We start from the raw sequence: 15,129 nt of genomic DNA on the forward strand, positions 1-15,129 counted from the left end.
TGAAATAAATAATAAAAATAAAACAAATAAATAACAATATAATAAATAAATAAAATGAATAAATAAACAAACGCTAAAAAAAACAAATATAAAAATAAAAACAAATCAAATAAATAAAAATAAAGTGAAATAAAATGAAAATAAATAAATAATAAAATAAAAAATAAAATAAAAAAATGATGTATTGAGGAGGTTACTTTGCTGATTTATAATTTTGTTCAGCAGATGATAAAACATGCAAAAATAAATTAATAAATAAATTAATAAAAGAATAAAATAAATGGAAAAATAAATAAATAATAAAACTAAAACAAATAAATAATACAATAAAAACAAAAATAAATAAAAATGAATACTAAAAACAAATATATACAAATAAAAATAAATCAAATAAATGAATAATAAATAAATAAATAAAAAAATAATAAAAATAAATAGTACATGATAAAACATACAAAAAATAAATACTATAAATTAAAACTAAACATAAATAACAATAAAAAATAAAATAATTAAAATAAATCAAATAAATAAATAAATTAAAATAAATATTAAAAATAAATCAAATACTAAAAACACTATTTATTTTTAGTATTCATTTTAATTAGTGTTTTTAGTATTTTTTATTTGATTTATTTTTAGTATTTATTAATTTTTTTGTTTGTTTGATTTTCGTTGTTCATTTATTTTAGTGTTTTTAGTATTTTATTTAATTTATTTTTAGCATTTAATTAATTTATTTTTATTGTTATTTATGTTTTATATTTATTTATTTTTATTTTATTGATTATTTGTATTTATTTTTAATTTATAGTATTTATTTTCTGCATATTTTATCATGTACTATTTATTTTAGTATTCTAGGTTATAAATTTTAGTTTATTTATTTTTAGTATTTATTTTTATTAAACTAAAATGTATAACCTAGAATACTAAAATAAATAGTACATGATAAAATATGCAAAAAATAAATACTATAAATTAAAAATAAATACAAATAATCAATAAAATAAATAAAATAAAAATAAATATAAAACATAAATAACAATAAAAAATAAATTAATTAAATACTAAAAATAAATTAAATAAAATTTATAAAATAGAATAATAATAAAGCAAACAAACAAATAAAAAAAATACAAAAAATAAGAATACAAATATTAAAAATAAATAAATAAAATTATATAATTATATCACTCATAATAGACTTGAGGTTGAACTCGTTTGACTTGAGCCTGTCTTACTAATACAAGACAAACTGCACCGGATGAGCCATTATCTCCCAGGATGAGAAATGTTTGAATTAATCATTCCTTAAATCATGTCTTGAGGAGAAGAGCACTGTTACTTTGATGATTTATATATTTTGTTTCCCGGATGGTAAAACATGCTAAAATTAAGAAATAACAAATAAAAAATAAGTACAAAAAAATAAACATGTATAAATAAATACTAAAAATGAATGACTTGAGCCTGTGTTACTAACAGACAAACTGCACCGGTTGAGCGTTTGCTGCCAGGATGAGTAATGTTTGGCTAAAAAAAAACACGACGAGATGCCAACAGGAACTACTTATTAAAGTAACAACCTCTAGTTACTGAACAGCGAGAAGTCTGTGTAACTCATGTAAAACAACTGGACGAAAGGAAAGTCAAAGTAGAAATGCATATTCCACCTGAGACCCATCAGTTTCAAGGTCAGAGCGCTCCGTGCCAAAGCAAATATCTCTTTCATGCTTGTTCGTTTCAGTTTCTGACTTTAGGGAGGAACGGGTGCTTCAGAGGGACATTGTGAAGACTGAAACCCCTTCAAGATCATTTTCCAGAGCAGAACCTTTCAAGCCCACTGCTCGAGCGCTCGTTTATCAGATCACACTGTAACTCAAGGGAAAGATCCCAACAGTTGGATCCCATAAAGAGGCTTTGTTGATGCAAAGCCGGTCGTCCTACTGGGCAGCTCTTACGCTTCACTACAAGAGGAACTCGCCTCCCATGACTGAGTGATGACATCATCCTCTGCAAACAGGCCTATGAGATTGAGACGTGGCTGAATCAGCTCTTCGGGAGCTTTATGAATGCGCTGTTCTCTCTCGCTGTGGGTCCGGAGTAATTCTATAGACTCTTCAGGCATTGTTCCCGTTCCCATGCTAAGGCGGGCGATGTAATGACCTGAGACATGCAGTCTCCAGAGCAACCGCAAGAGAAAATATGTTCTGATGACACAGGGACAGTCATGCCAACACACAGAGTTTTTAAGATAAAAAAAAAAAAACATTCCTGAGACCATATATGCAGAAACACAGAAGGAAAGAGAGCGGTCTGGTCAAATCATTACTGGTGTCTCTGCTAAGGCAAGCAATGACTTAAGGTTATGAACAAACTGTCAAACATTAACATGTAAAATGCTCTGCGCTACATTAATCGTTTCTCAAATCATGTCTTGAGGAAAGAGTGCGGTTATTTGCTGATTTATAACTTCGCTTGGAGGATAATAAGACATGCAAATAATAGTAATAAATAAATAGTAAAATAAAATAAATAAATAAATAAATAGTAAAAAAAAAAAATAATAATAATAATAATATAATAATACCACACTATAAATTAAAAAATAAATGAATAATAAAAAAAAAATTAAAATAAAAAATAAATTATAAATATACGACATATAAATAATAAATAAAAAATGAAAACTAAAAACAAATAAAAACTAAAAATAAATCAAATCAATAAAAAATTAAAAATACTAAAAACTCTAAAAATAAAATATTTAATATTACAAAATAAAGCATACAAACAAATAAATAAATACTAAATAAAAGTAGCATAATTTATAAAATAGAATACAAAAAATAAGAATAAAAATATTAAAAAATAAAGAAATAAAATAATATTGTTATAAAAGGCAAATATATTATTATTAAAAATATTTTAATTATAAATAATTATGAAATAAATGAATAAATATATGCAAATGAACATAAATCATAATACTATACAATTAATACAAATAAAATCAATCAAAAAAATAAAATAATATACAACATAAAAATAATAAATAAAAAATGAAAACTAAAAAACAAAAAAATCTATTAAATCAATAAAAAATAAATGAATTACAATAAAAATACTAAAAACTCTAAAAATAAAATAAATAAATATTAAATAAAAAAATAAATCAAACAAACAAACAAATAAATAAATACTAAAGATAAATAAACAGTATTATTTATAAAATAGAATACTAATCAAAACAAATAAAAAATTAATACAAAAATAATAATAAAAATATTAAAAATAAATGAAAAAATTATATTGTAATAAAAATGCAAATATATTATTATTAAAAAATTAAATCCTTTAATTACAAATAATTACTAAATATGCAAATGAACACAAATCATAATAAGGAATATTAAATAAAAAAACAATAAATAAATAAATAAATACATATTTCTTTCTTTTACCACTAACAAAAATACAAATATAATATTTTAAAAAATTAATTACAAAATAAATAAATACTTAAAATAATTAACAAAAGTCATAATAATAATGAATAATAATAAAAACATGCTAAATATTTATAAATAAAAAACAACACTCAAAGTAGATTTGATGTTGAACTTCTTTGACTTGTGCCACCTAGCAATCACCATTAATAAAAAATAAATAAATACTAAAAATAAATAAATAAATAATATCAGTCACAATAGATTTGAGGGTGGACTTTTAGCTTGAGCAAGTAAAGACCCACTTAACAACTATCCAGAGCACCCAAAATGCTGCCAACCCTCATAGACCTATGCAACTGGCAATGGCTCACAACATAGACTGTAAAAAAAAGATGGACAGTGTGTCTCTGCTTCCTTCCACTGTAGAAAAATGAAGCCAAAATATCTCAGATTATATCATTTGGAGCCTGAGTCTGTGCAGTAAAGATCCTGAGGTGGAGCCACGGCATCAAGGCCCCGCCCACATCCCCGCTCCCACAGACTCAATCGCAAGCACAGCTGTCAATCATGACATTACAGCATCAAATAACGAACTAAACCCAAACTTATTTAAAAAAAAGAAAAAAGAAAAAAAAGAACACTTGAACTAACATCACCGTGATAAAAACTACATAAAATAACCATCTTTGAAAAAAATGTATTTGAAGTGTAATTTGATTGTTTAGTTTGTCTCACGTCCCATTAGATTACATAGAGAGGGCGGGGTTTATGACCTATACTGCATCCAGCCACCTGGGGGTGATCAAACCGTTTTGGCTTCACTTTTCAGAATTTGTGCGGCAGAACTTGGTTCAAATATTCCCAAAAAAAAAAAGCACTTTAAATACCCCAATGATGTGGAATGTTGGACACTTCCTGCACTCAGCTGTCGCAGCTTTCCTTACATAGCGGGATTATCAGATTCTGATGTTTAATGATGAAAAAATTTATAAAATTAATACACAACACGGTGGAGTATTATTAGAGCATCATTTGGGACAACTTAGTATTGTGCTGGCGAATATTTTTTCATATATGATGTTACGGAAATGCAGTCAAATACAGGTGAGTTTACCTGGCAAACGGTGGCCTGCAGCATGGCATCAAAGCCGCCCTCAGGTGTGTCCATGTTCCCAGAGATCCTCTGCTCCTGAATGACCCGTGTGAACTCTGTCATATTCTCTGTGACGGGGAGGACGTGGATGAATCCGTGAGCGGGCCTGCAGTGGACCTCGTAATCACTACAACCAGAGAGGGAGGGAGAGACTACATGTCATCCACACCATATTCCCACACTAGTCAGAATGAGATCACTATGGAATGCAGTCCAGGATACCCAGGCTGGATTTAGACTCCTGGGATCAGACCTCTGGAGCTTCCCATAGGAATCATAGATCAGATCTCTTTAATATCTCAATTGTTTCTCAGAGTTGAATGGAGAGAAACTGAGACTTTCGTCTCCTGCTTTTGCCCTGCAACATAACTCCCATGTGTATCTCATGTGTATGTTTCAGAAGAGATCAATCAGTTATTGTTAACTAAACTGTTAAAAATCAATCTCAGTAACTGACATAAAGATGAAATAAAATAAAATAAAATATAAATATTAGATGGAAAAATTTCTACTTAAAAAATGTAAATGAAAATTAGAAATGTTGCATTGGGAACTAACTGATACAAAATAAGTACTAAAACTAAAATAAAAAAAACAATAAAGCCTATATAGAAAAATAAAGCAAAAAATTACAATAAAAATAAAAATAAAAAATAAATAAGTACTAAAACTAAAATAAAAATAAATGAAGGCTATATAGAAAAATAAAACAAAAAATTACAATAAAAATAAAATAAATAAGTACTAAAACTAAAATAAACGTAAATTAAGGCTATATAGAAAAATAAAGCAAAAAATTACAATAAAATAAATAAAATAAATAAGTACTAAATCTAAAATAAAAATAAATTAAGGCTATATAGAAAAATAAAGCAAAAAATTACAATACAAATAAATATCAAAAATAAATAAGTACTAAAACGAAAATAAACGTAAATTAAGGCTATATAGAAAAATAAAGCAAGAAATTACAATAAAAATAAATAAATAAATAAGTACTAAAACTAAAATAAAAAAATCAATAAAGCCTATATAGAAACATAAAGCAAAAAATTACAATAAAATAAATAAAATAAATAAGTACTAAATCTAAAATAAAAATGAATTAAGGCTATATAGAAAAATAAAGCAAAAAATTACAATAAAAATAAAAAATAAATAAGTACTAAAACTAAAATAAAAAAAACAATAAAGCCTATATAGAAAAATAAAGCAAAAAATTACAATAAAATACATAAAATAAATAAGTACTAAATCTAAAATAAAAATAAATTAAGGCTATATAGAAAAATAAAGCAAAAAATTACAATAAAAATAAAAAATAAATAAGTACTAAAACTAAAATAAAAAAACAATAAAGCCTATATAGAAAAATAAAGCAAAAAATTACAATAAAAATAAAAATAAATAAGTACTAAAACTAAAATAAATGTAAATTAAGGCTATATAGAAAAATAAAGCAAAAAATTACAATAAAAATAAAAAATAAATAAGTACTAAAACTAAAATAAACGTAAATTAAGGCTATATAGAAAAATAAAGCAAGAAATTACAATAAAAATAAATAAATAAATACATAAATAAATAGGTACTAAAACTAAAAACTGAAATATAAATCAAAGCTAATATTTAAAAAATAAAACCTAATAAAAATGACAAAAGCACAACATTATTAAAACACTATAAATAAATAAAATAATACAAAAGTAAATAATAATAATAATAATAATAATTATATGTTCTAAACATTCTAAAATGCATATAAATGCTACAAATAAATTAAAGTTATATACAAAAATAAAGCACATAAAATTACAAAAATAAATAAATAAATAAAGTACTAAAACTATAAACTGAAATATTAAAGCTAAATAGAAATATTTAAAAAACAAAACCTAATAAAAATGACAAAAGCACACTAAAAACAATAAAAAAATAAAATAAAATAAAAAGTAAATGAATAATAAAGTTCTAAACTTTTCAAAACTAAAATATATATAATCATACAAATAAACAAGATATATAGGAATATTTTTTTTAAAAACAAAAACTAATAAAAATTACAAAAGCACAAATTACTAAAACAAAAAACTAAATTATTAAAACTATTTTTATATTAAAATAAAAACTGAAAATATAAAAGCATTCAAAATATTAATAAAAACTATAATAAAATATAACTAATACTGAGATCAATTGAGCACAAACATTTCTCATCAATTTCTCAAGTTGACACATTTGTGTCTGTTTTTATTTATTTCCCAAGTTAAATACTCCCAAGTAAATCCTCAACTGAAACTCAATGGTCCTAAGAATGCATATTTTGCTAAGTTTACTAAAAAAGGAAATCAAATATTTTGTTTGAATATTTTCTGTTCACAGTGCCATTTTACAAAGTCATTATCAAGGTCAAGAAAAGTTCCAGGGAAAAAGGATGTCCTTCATAAAAAGGCAACAAAAAAAAAAGTTTCACAAGATACACAATCTGTACAAGATAATCTTTTTTATCAAAAAAGGCTGTGCAATTCTGCGCCAAACACAATTCAGAAGCATTAAGTGCACAGAGAGTGATACACGGTAATAATAATATTTACAAAAGAACTTAAGGACTCATGTTCTCCCTAAAACCCCTGTCGAAAATAAAAAATAGACACATGAGTAAAACACTGACCTAAAGTAAGAGTGCAAAGCAGTTCAGAATATATAAGAGCTCAGATCGTTTGTTGAGAAATATGAGTTCATATCGAGTCCTCTGACGTGATCTCACTGCTGACATATTATTTTTTAAAAAGTTCATTATTACGAGACTAGACTTCTCAGAGTTATTAATAAAGAGACTGCTCTTTCCTGTGGGTAGTTTTGCTGCAGCCTGAGATCCAGTATGTTTACCTGCAAGGGTTCACAAGTTTGGAGGGGTGCACGTCGATGTACGGAGACACCGGTTTATCCACAAAAGACCCGAAGCCGACTCTGAAGTCGCTTGAGTGTTCCTCCATCTGGTGAGACAGAGCCAGACCCACAGTCTTCAGCCGGTCCAGGTTGTCCTGCATGGACGCCGAGACGTCCACTAGATAGTACAGATCCACAGGGTACCGTTCCAACTGCTGCACCTCAATCACAAAGCTCGCCTCGCTGCCTAAGACAGGAAATGACATCATTACTACACTATATTTCCAATTTTACGATATGTACGGCGGCCGAGAGAGCTTCATCATAAAATAATCGATTAATCGATGTGACAGCACTAAAAAGTATAAATATATAAAATATGTCCTGTCGGTTGCAGAGTAAAGTTTAATTAATTTTATTTTTTATTATTGTTTTATAATCATAATAGGGGTGTTATGATATCAGATTCTTCCCTACACGGTTATCATGGCCAAAAGAATTCACGGTAATGATTAGAGCCCGACCGAGATGGGTTTTTGGGGGCTGATACTGATATTAGGGAGTAAAAAAAGTCTGATATTGATATATCGGACAATATATATCCCATACATATATATATATATATATATATATATATATATATATATATATATATATATATATATATATATATATATATATATATATATATATATATATATATATATATATATATATATATATATGGGGAGCAGCGGTTCAAATTACTCACAGTTTGGTTTTTATCACGGTTTTATGGTCACGGTTAAGGTACGGTTCGGTATGTACTATGTTCAGGGGAAATAGGACAAGTGTCAAATAAAAATAAAGAAAATAAGAATAAATAATCAAACTACAAGCAACAGCAGGTTTTTCAGGTATCTAACAGTAGTTTTCAGATACAGAAAATGAATAAAATTATCAAATATAAAATAACACTGCATGTTATCTTCAGTGTATAAATTAGGTAAAGATTAATCAATATTGAAGTTACAAAAGCTATTCAGCCAAGAGCAGTGAGTGATTTCTTTGTCATTTGTTGTTTGATTTAACATTAAAAATACATTCAGACTGCAGGAATATTAGGCTGCTGTCACTTTAAGACATAATGCACTGATCCAATACACTGATACTGATACACATGCCTTGTATTTCTCGACTGTTATACGTTTACTTAACACATAACCGACTACATTTGCTAGGATACTCGCCAAAATGGGCATGTTGACATAATTTTGTATGAATTTGTCCGTTCAAGTGCAAGACTTGAAAGAGAACTCAGTATTTGCACGTTTTACTCAGGATGAGCGCACACACAGCGCGCACGCGCGACTTCTTTCACGTCTTGCTCTTGAATGTTTAAATAAGCAAGGCTTAAATGAGTTTAGTTTAAACACAGTTAGTAACGTGTGCTGTTCATGTCTCACCTATCAACACCCGGGTGATGACGGCGTAAATGACTGCTCATATTCAAGCATACGGCACTCACGGTGAACTAAGTTTACGAAGAGCCACTCTTTTTGATCATCGCTTTTGTATTGTACTGCCAGAATGTGTATCCATCAACAGAAACATTCATTAGATGAAACTCGGTCTGTCTGTTTTAGGCTTTGCTATTTTCAACAAACCATATTATAAATGCGTTGTCAGATTTGAGATGAACCGCGGTGCAAATGTTCATATCTGCGGATATATCTGCAGACCGATAAATCGGTTGGGCTCTAGAAACGAAAATAAAAAAATTAATATTGCTATCAGTCAAGTAGAAATTAAAAAGAAATTATATTATTTTATATTTTTATATACAGTGATAAAGGTTATGTCAATCAGCATTGCATTATAAAAATACATCATCCTTAACGAAAATACCAGAGGTGGCTTGAAAAACACTGTTTTAACAATGTTGCGTTAATTCTCTTCATGTATAATCAGTCAAAATGTCTCTGCATTTTGTGGTTTTATTCAGCTACAGCCCATATTAGGGATTTCCTGGACTTATTACTCATGAGCTTCACTTGTGGACTTTCTGCGCAAGGGCACCCTCTGGCGTCGAGTATGAATGAGACAAAAATTACGTGTGAGAGTTTAGCACTCCATAATGCTCACATCGTCCTATTTTAGGTAAAAATAGAAAAAAAAAAAACTGCCCTCTAAAAGATATTTGAAATTGAAGTTATCATCCAATTAAGCACACTTTAGGATTAAAAGACCCGAGGGATGTAAATATGATAAAACACAGAAAGGCGTCCACAGTTAACACAAAAAGTATTCTCGTCGCCTTATAACATTAAGGTAGAACCACTGTAGTCACATGAACTGTTTTAAATACATCTTTAGTAGCTTTCTGGGCATCTGAAAGTGTTAATTATCTTGCTGGAGATGCAGGCCTCGCTGAGCCATTGGATTTCATCAAAAATATCTTAATTTGTGTTCAGAAGATTAACGAAGGTCTTACGGGTGTGGAACGACATGAGCGTGAGTAATTAATGACACAATTTTCATTTTCGGGTGAACTAACCCTTTAAAGTCTAAAAAAAACCTCTTTTTTTATTTTAATTTTTTAAATTATTTTCTATGCAGATGCTCTCCCCAACAAATTCATCACAATCATTCTAGAATGATTCATTCTTTCCAAATACAGCTATTTAAGTCATCTGGTGAAACTCCCTGTATTTTTTCATATTGCAATATGTAATTGCAGAAAAGCATAATATCGCAATGTATGTTTTTTCCAATATTGTGCAGCCATAGTTCTTGGTGGTTGCTAGGTATTTGTATATCACTTTACCGGTTTATTCTGGCACATTTGGTCTCTGGACAGCTGTTACCTGGTCGTAAGTGGATGGAAATCTCCCTCGGTGCCACCTGTGAACTGCTGACAGTGGCATTCACTTCCACTTTCACATTTGGGTTCTCGATAAACTCCTCTTCACAACCTCTGACTCGCAGGTCGGACACAGTTCCACATCGCTGACTTACATACGCCCCATCCAGAAACCTCTGTCAGGGCAAACAAACCATCAGAAAGGTCAAGGGTCACTGCAAATGCCTGCTGCTTCAAGAAACAGAGCGACTGTTGTGTAGGGTGGCATTATTTAAAGTACACAGAGCGTGCAAAAGCTCTTTGGCTCAAAGACTGTTGTTGAGATGTCGGTCAGGGATTAGTCTGACTGGTGCCGAGCACCGCAGCCAGTTAATGAACTTATTTTCTTAACCACAATATGCATGACTCTCTTTACAAAGAAAGCATTTCAATTAAGTGCTTGTCCCAAGAAAATAAACATGCCATTGATGGAGAAAGTTAAAACTCTATAAACTGACCAAACCACAACCATGTTTTAATGAACAAAACTCTCACATTTTTTTGATTGAAGTAGACTCACTTCTCAAAACTTTTTGTTTAACTAGTATTAAAAATGTGAGATTCTCAAAACAATATGATATATATATATAAATATATAATTTGTGTATATATATATATATATATATAATTTGTGTATATATATATATATATATATATATATATATATATATATATATATATATATATATATATATATATATATATATATATATATATATATATATATATAAAACATATATATATATATATATAAAACATATATATATATATATATAAAACATATATATATATATATATAAAACATATATATATATATATATAAAAAACATATATATATATATATATAAAAAACATATATATATATATATATAAAACATATATATATATATATATAAAACATATATATATATATATATAAAACATATATATATATATATATATAAAACATATATATATATATATATAAAACATATATATATATATATATAAAACATATATATATATATATATAATAAATTTATATATATATAAAAAACATAAAACATATATATATATATATATATATATATATATATATATATATATATATAATTTATATATATAATTTGTATACATACATACATATATATATATATATATATATATATATATATATATATATATATATATATATATATATATATATATATATGTTATACATATGCTTACATATATAAACTTTTATGTTAGATGCGATTTTATGATTAATGGCGATTAATCAATTTGACAGCACTAGTTTATTTATTAATTTATTATTTTTTATTATTATTTTTTTAATTGTATATATACATTTTATTTATTGATTTATTTTATTCATTTATTGGTTTATTTTCATATATATTATTTTATTTTATTTATTATTATTATTTTATTTTTATTTATTAATATTTTATGTTTTTGTAATTTCATTTACTTTCTGTATAGCTTTAATTTATTTTTATTTTGGTTTTAGTAATTTTAGTACTTCATATTATACTTAATTATTTCTTTTATCTGCCAAGTCAACCTTTCAAATTTTTTTAGTTTTTTGCCTAATATCTATATTTTATTTTATTTTATTTCAGCTTTATTTAATTACTGATGTTATTTTTAATAGCCTTAGTTTACATTAACAACACTGTTTTAAATTGTGTCGTAATTGCTCATTTTTTCATCAGAATTTTTTTTCAATTTGTTCATTCATAGCTTAAGAGACTTACTAAAGTTACTTAAAGTATCAACTTGGCCTCAAATGTTTGTGAAGTAAAAATAGGCACAAATGAGTCAAAAACAGTTGAATCTCAACTAAGATCTTATGTGCAATTTGTCTTTCCTATGGGTTAGGTGAGCATTCCCATACCAAAACATTATCAGCAGTTTCTGCATTTCTATTTAATAGGTTTCCAACAATCACCTCAGCTCCTGAAGCATTCTGGGTATTAGGGCTCTAGTGTTTTATCACTAAGAGACTAAACACGAGCGCTTCACACACTTAAAACTCGAGCAGTGTGCCGAGATACAACAATAGCAGCTCTCGCACACATTACCTCCTGAGAGCACCATGCGCATTCAGGACCGCGTCTCAGACAGTCTTCACATGTGGAGGCCAGGGCAGACAGGCAACGGTTATCTGCTGAACACAGAGACAGAGACATTTACACATGAATGAGAGAGCGTTCAGATCTTCAGCGGGCCTTTGTGTCTAACACAGACCCTGTCAGAACACAGCAGTAGAGAAACTCTCAAAAACAGGACTTGTATTAACAAATAACAGCATGAATGGGAAGATATTAATATGCACAACAATGCTTTACAACCTTTCTTTTCAGGTGAGGCCTGATGTGTCACTATGGGACAATATGTTACAGTAGGAACCCAGCGATCCCTATAAGTTATGAACATTCAGAGAAAGTTATTTCTGAATGATCTCTGAACATTTCAAAAATGTTTTTCCTTAGTTGAATGAACTTTACAGGAACATTCCATTCAACATTATGGGAATGTTACTTCTGAATGTTCTCTGAATGTTTAAAAAAAATTTTTTTTCTTGGTTGTGTGAACGTTCCAAGAACATTCCATTCTGCGAACATTATGGGAACGTTACTTCTGAATGTTCTCTGAACGTTCCGAAACAAGTGGTAATGTTTAAAAAGTGTTAGATGGACGTCCAACTGAAACATTTCAGAAAACTATTCCATTAAAGATGAATAGATGTTTTAATTTTGAGAACATTATTAAAAACCAGATAACTCTGAACATTCTATTAATGTTACTGGAAGAACGTTTGTTCATAATCTTGAGAGAACCTTGTCAGAACGTTCACTGTTAGCGGAGAACCTGCTGGTTTCTGACACTGTTTTGAGTAAAATACCTGTGTTTGAAGTATGAAATACTACCTAAAGCAAAAAATAAAACCATCATCCACAACATTTAAAGACTTAAGTGCTTCCCAGCAACAGTAAACAATTGCGAAACAGCAGAAATGGGAAAACTAACAACAAATAAAGTCAATCTTTCTGTTAAAATCTACCTTCAGTACCCTAAACACTTGCCTGAATGTAGCCTACGCGTTTGTTTCATCTCCAAACAAACTACCCAAAATGATAGGAGAATATTTGGACAATTTAAGTAACAAATACATATCTTAATTTGAGGCACTTCGAAACCAACATACACAGTTTTGACTGAAAACCTTGTAGTTAGTGAGCTGCGAACCGCGTGACAACTTGCCCCATGTATAAACACTGACATTCCCATTGAGTTCCATGAGTTCCAGATCTGAAGATGCATCTAGCTTTAGACCTTGACAGGGCAAAAACAACGAAACACGCTGAACGTCCAGTGAAAGGGTTACGATCGACAGCCAAACTCACCCGAATCGGACCTCACGAGCAGGAGCAGCAGCGAGATGAGCAGCAGCATGCGAAGAGCAATCAGATCACAGTATGGACGCATGCAGGAAGTCATAGCAGCATTGAGTGAATGTGTGTGTAAGTGTGTGTGTGTGTGTGTGACCGACTCGCCAGCGTATCAGGGTTTGAACCGCGACTGAAAATCCCCCGGGAACACGTCAGACCCTCATCTGCGGGAACAAAGGAGGGCGATTCGCATCCCCCGACAAGATCCTAATCCACAGCCCTTCACATTTCCAGATTCAGATTAAGCGCGGCGGAACCGCAGAGCGCGCAATTTGTTGTCATTGTGCGCTTTTACGCATCGGACTCGCATCAGCCGCGCAGGTGACGCTCCGTGTCTTCTTGTATCGTCGCGTAAAGGTCATCGTCTGCGCGTCATTCCTTACAGATGTTAGGCGACGTAAGAAACTGCATTCATTGTTCTTCATTGCCGTGATTTTGAAAGTGGAGAAGAACGCCCACCTATGAGAGCCCGAACTGAGTCAGGCAGTGCTATGGTAACGACCCACACTGATCTGAGATCAGGCTACTGTACCAGAGGAGGAGCAGGAATTTTAATGTTCCCTCCACTCCACCTCGGACTTTTCTTCTGTATAAGAATGAGAGGTTGTTGAGAAAAACCTGGCAGGGGCAGTAAAACTGGGGCTTGTTTTTAATGTCTTTCCGTCAGTGGGGAATTTAAGCAATGTTGAGTAGCCTACATGGCACAAAGGAAAGGGGTCGTTCACCTAGAAATTACCATTCTGCCATTAGTTCTCTCCCTCATGCTATTCCAAACGACACGCTGCCCTTTTCCGTACAGTCAATGTGAATTGCGACGGAAGAGCATTAAAGGGATAGTTCACCCAAAAATGAAAATTCTGTCATAATTTTCTCATCCTCAAGTTGTTCCAAACTCACAATTGCAAGATATAAACTCGCAATACTGACTTTTTTTTCTCAATTGCAATATAAACTCACAATTCTGACTTTTTTTTCGTGCAATTGCGAGATATAAACTCACAATTCTGACTTTTTTTCGTGCTATTGCGAAATATAAACTCGTAATTCTGACTTTTTTCTCTCAATTGCGAGATATAAACTCGCAGTTCTGACTTTTTCTCGCAATTGCGATGTAAACTCAATTCTGACTTTTTTTTCGTGCAATTGCGAGATATAAACTCACAATTCTGACTTTTTTCTCCCAATTGCGAGATATAAACTCACAATTCTGACTTTTTTTTGTGCTATTGCGAAATATAAACTCGTAATTCTGACTTTTTTCTCTCAATTACGAGATATAAACTCACAGTTCTGACTTTTTCTTGCAATTGCGTG

General features: G+C 29.5%; 1 protein-coding gene across 3 annotated transcripts in view; it reads right to left on the reverse strand.

Annotated features, from left to right (window-relative positions):
- The window catches only part of itgb8 (integrin, beta 8), a 33,910-nt gene extending 20,012 nt beyond the window's left edge, over window positions 1–13,898 (reverse strand). For 2 of the 3 annotated variants that reach the window (XM_067411424.1, XM_067411422.1), the window contains exons 1-5: window positions 13,771–13,898; window positions 12,445–12,530; window positions 10,344–10,515; window positions 7,498–7,744; window positions 4,570–4,735 (exon numbers count right to left, since the gene is read on the reverse strand). In XM_067411424.1, coding sequence (XP_067267525.1) covers window positions 4,570–4,735; window positions 7,498–7,744; window positions 10,344–10,515; window positions 12,445–12,530; window positions 13,771–13,864 — 765 coding nt within the window. In that variant the 5' untranslated portion in view covers window positions 13,865–13,898. The remainder of the gene's footprint in view (window positions 1–4,569; window positions 4,736–7,497; window positions 7,745–10,343; window positions 10,516–12,444; window positions 12,531–13,770) is intronic. The other variant, XM_067411423.1, reaches the window with a different exon arrangement.
- Between the last annotated feature and the right edge of the window lie 1,231 nt (window positions 13,899–15,129).

The sequence above is a fragment of the Chanodichthys erythropterus genome, chromosome 15, assembly GCF_024489055.1.
Source record: "Chanodichthys erythropterus isolate Z2021 chromosome 15, ASM2448905v1, whole genome shotgun sequence".
Lineage (NCBI taxonomy): Eukaryota > Metazoa > Chordata > Actinopteri > Cypriniformes > Xenocyprididae > Chanodichthys > Chanodichthys erythropterus.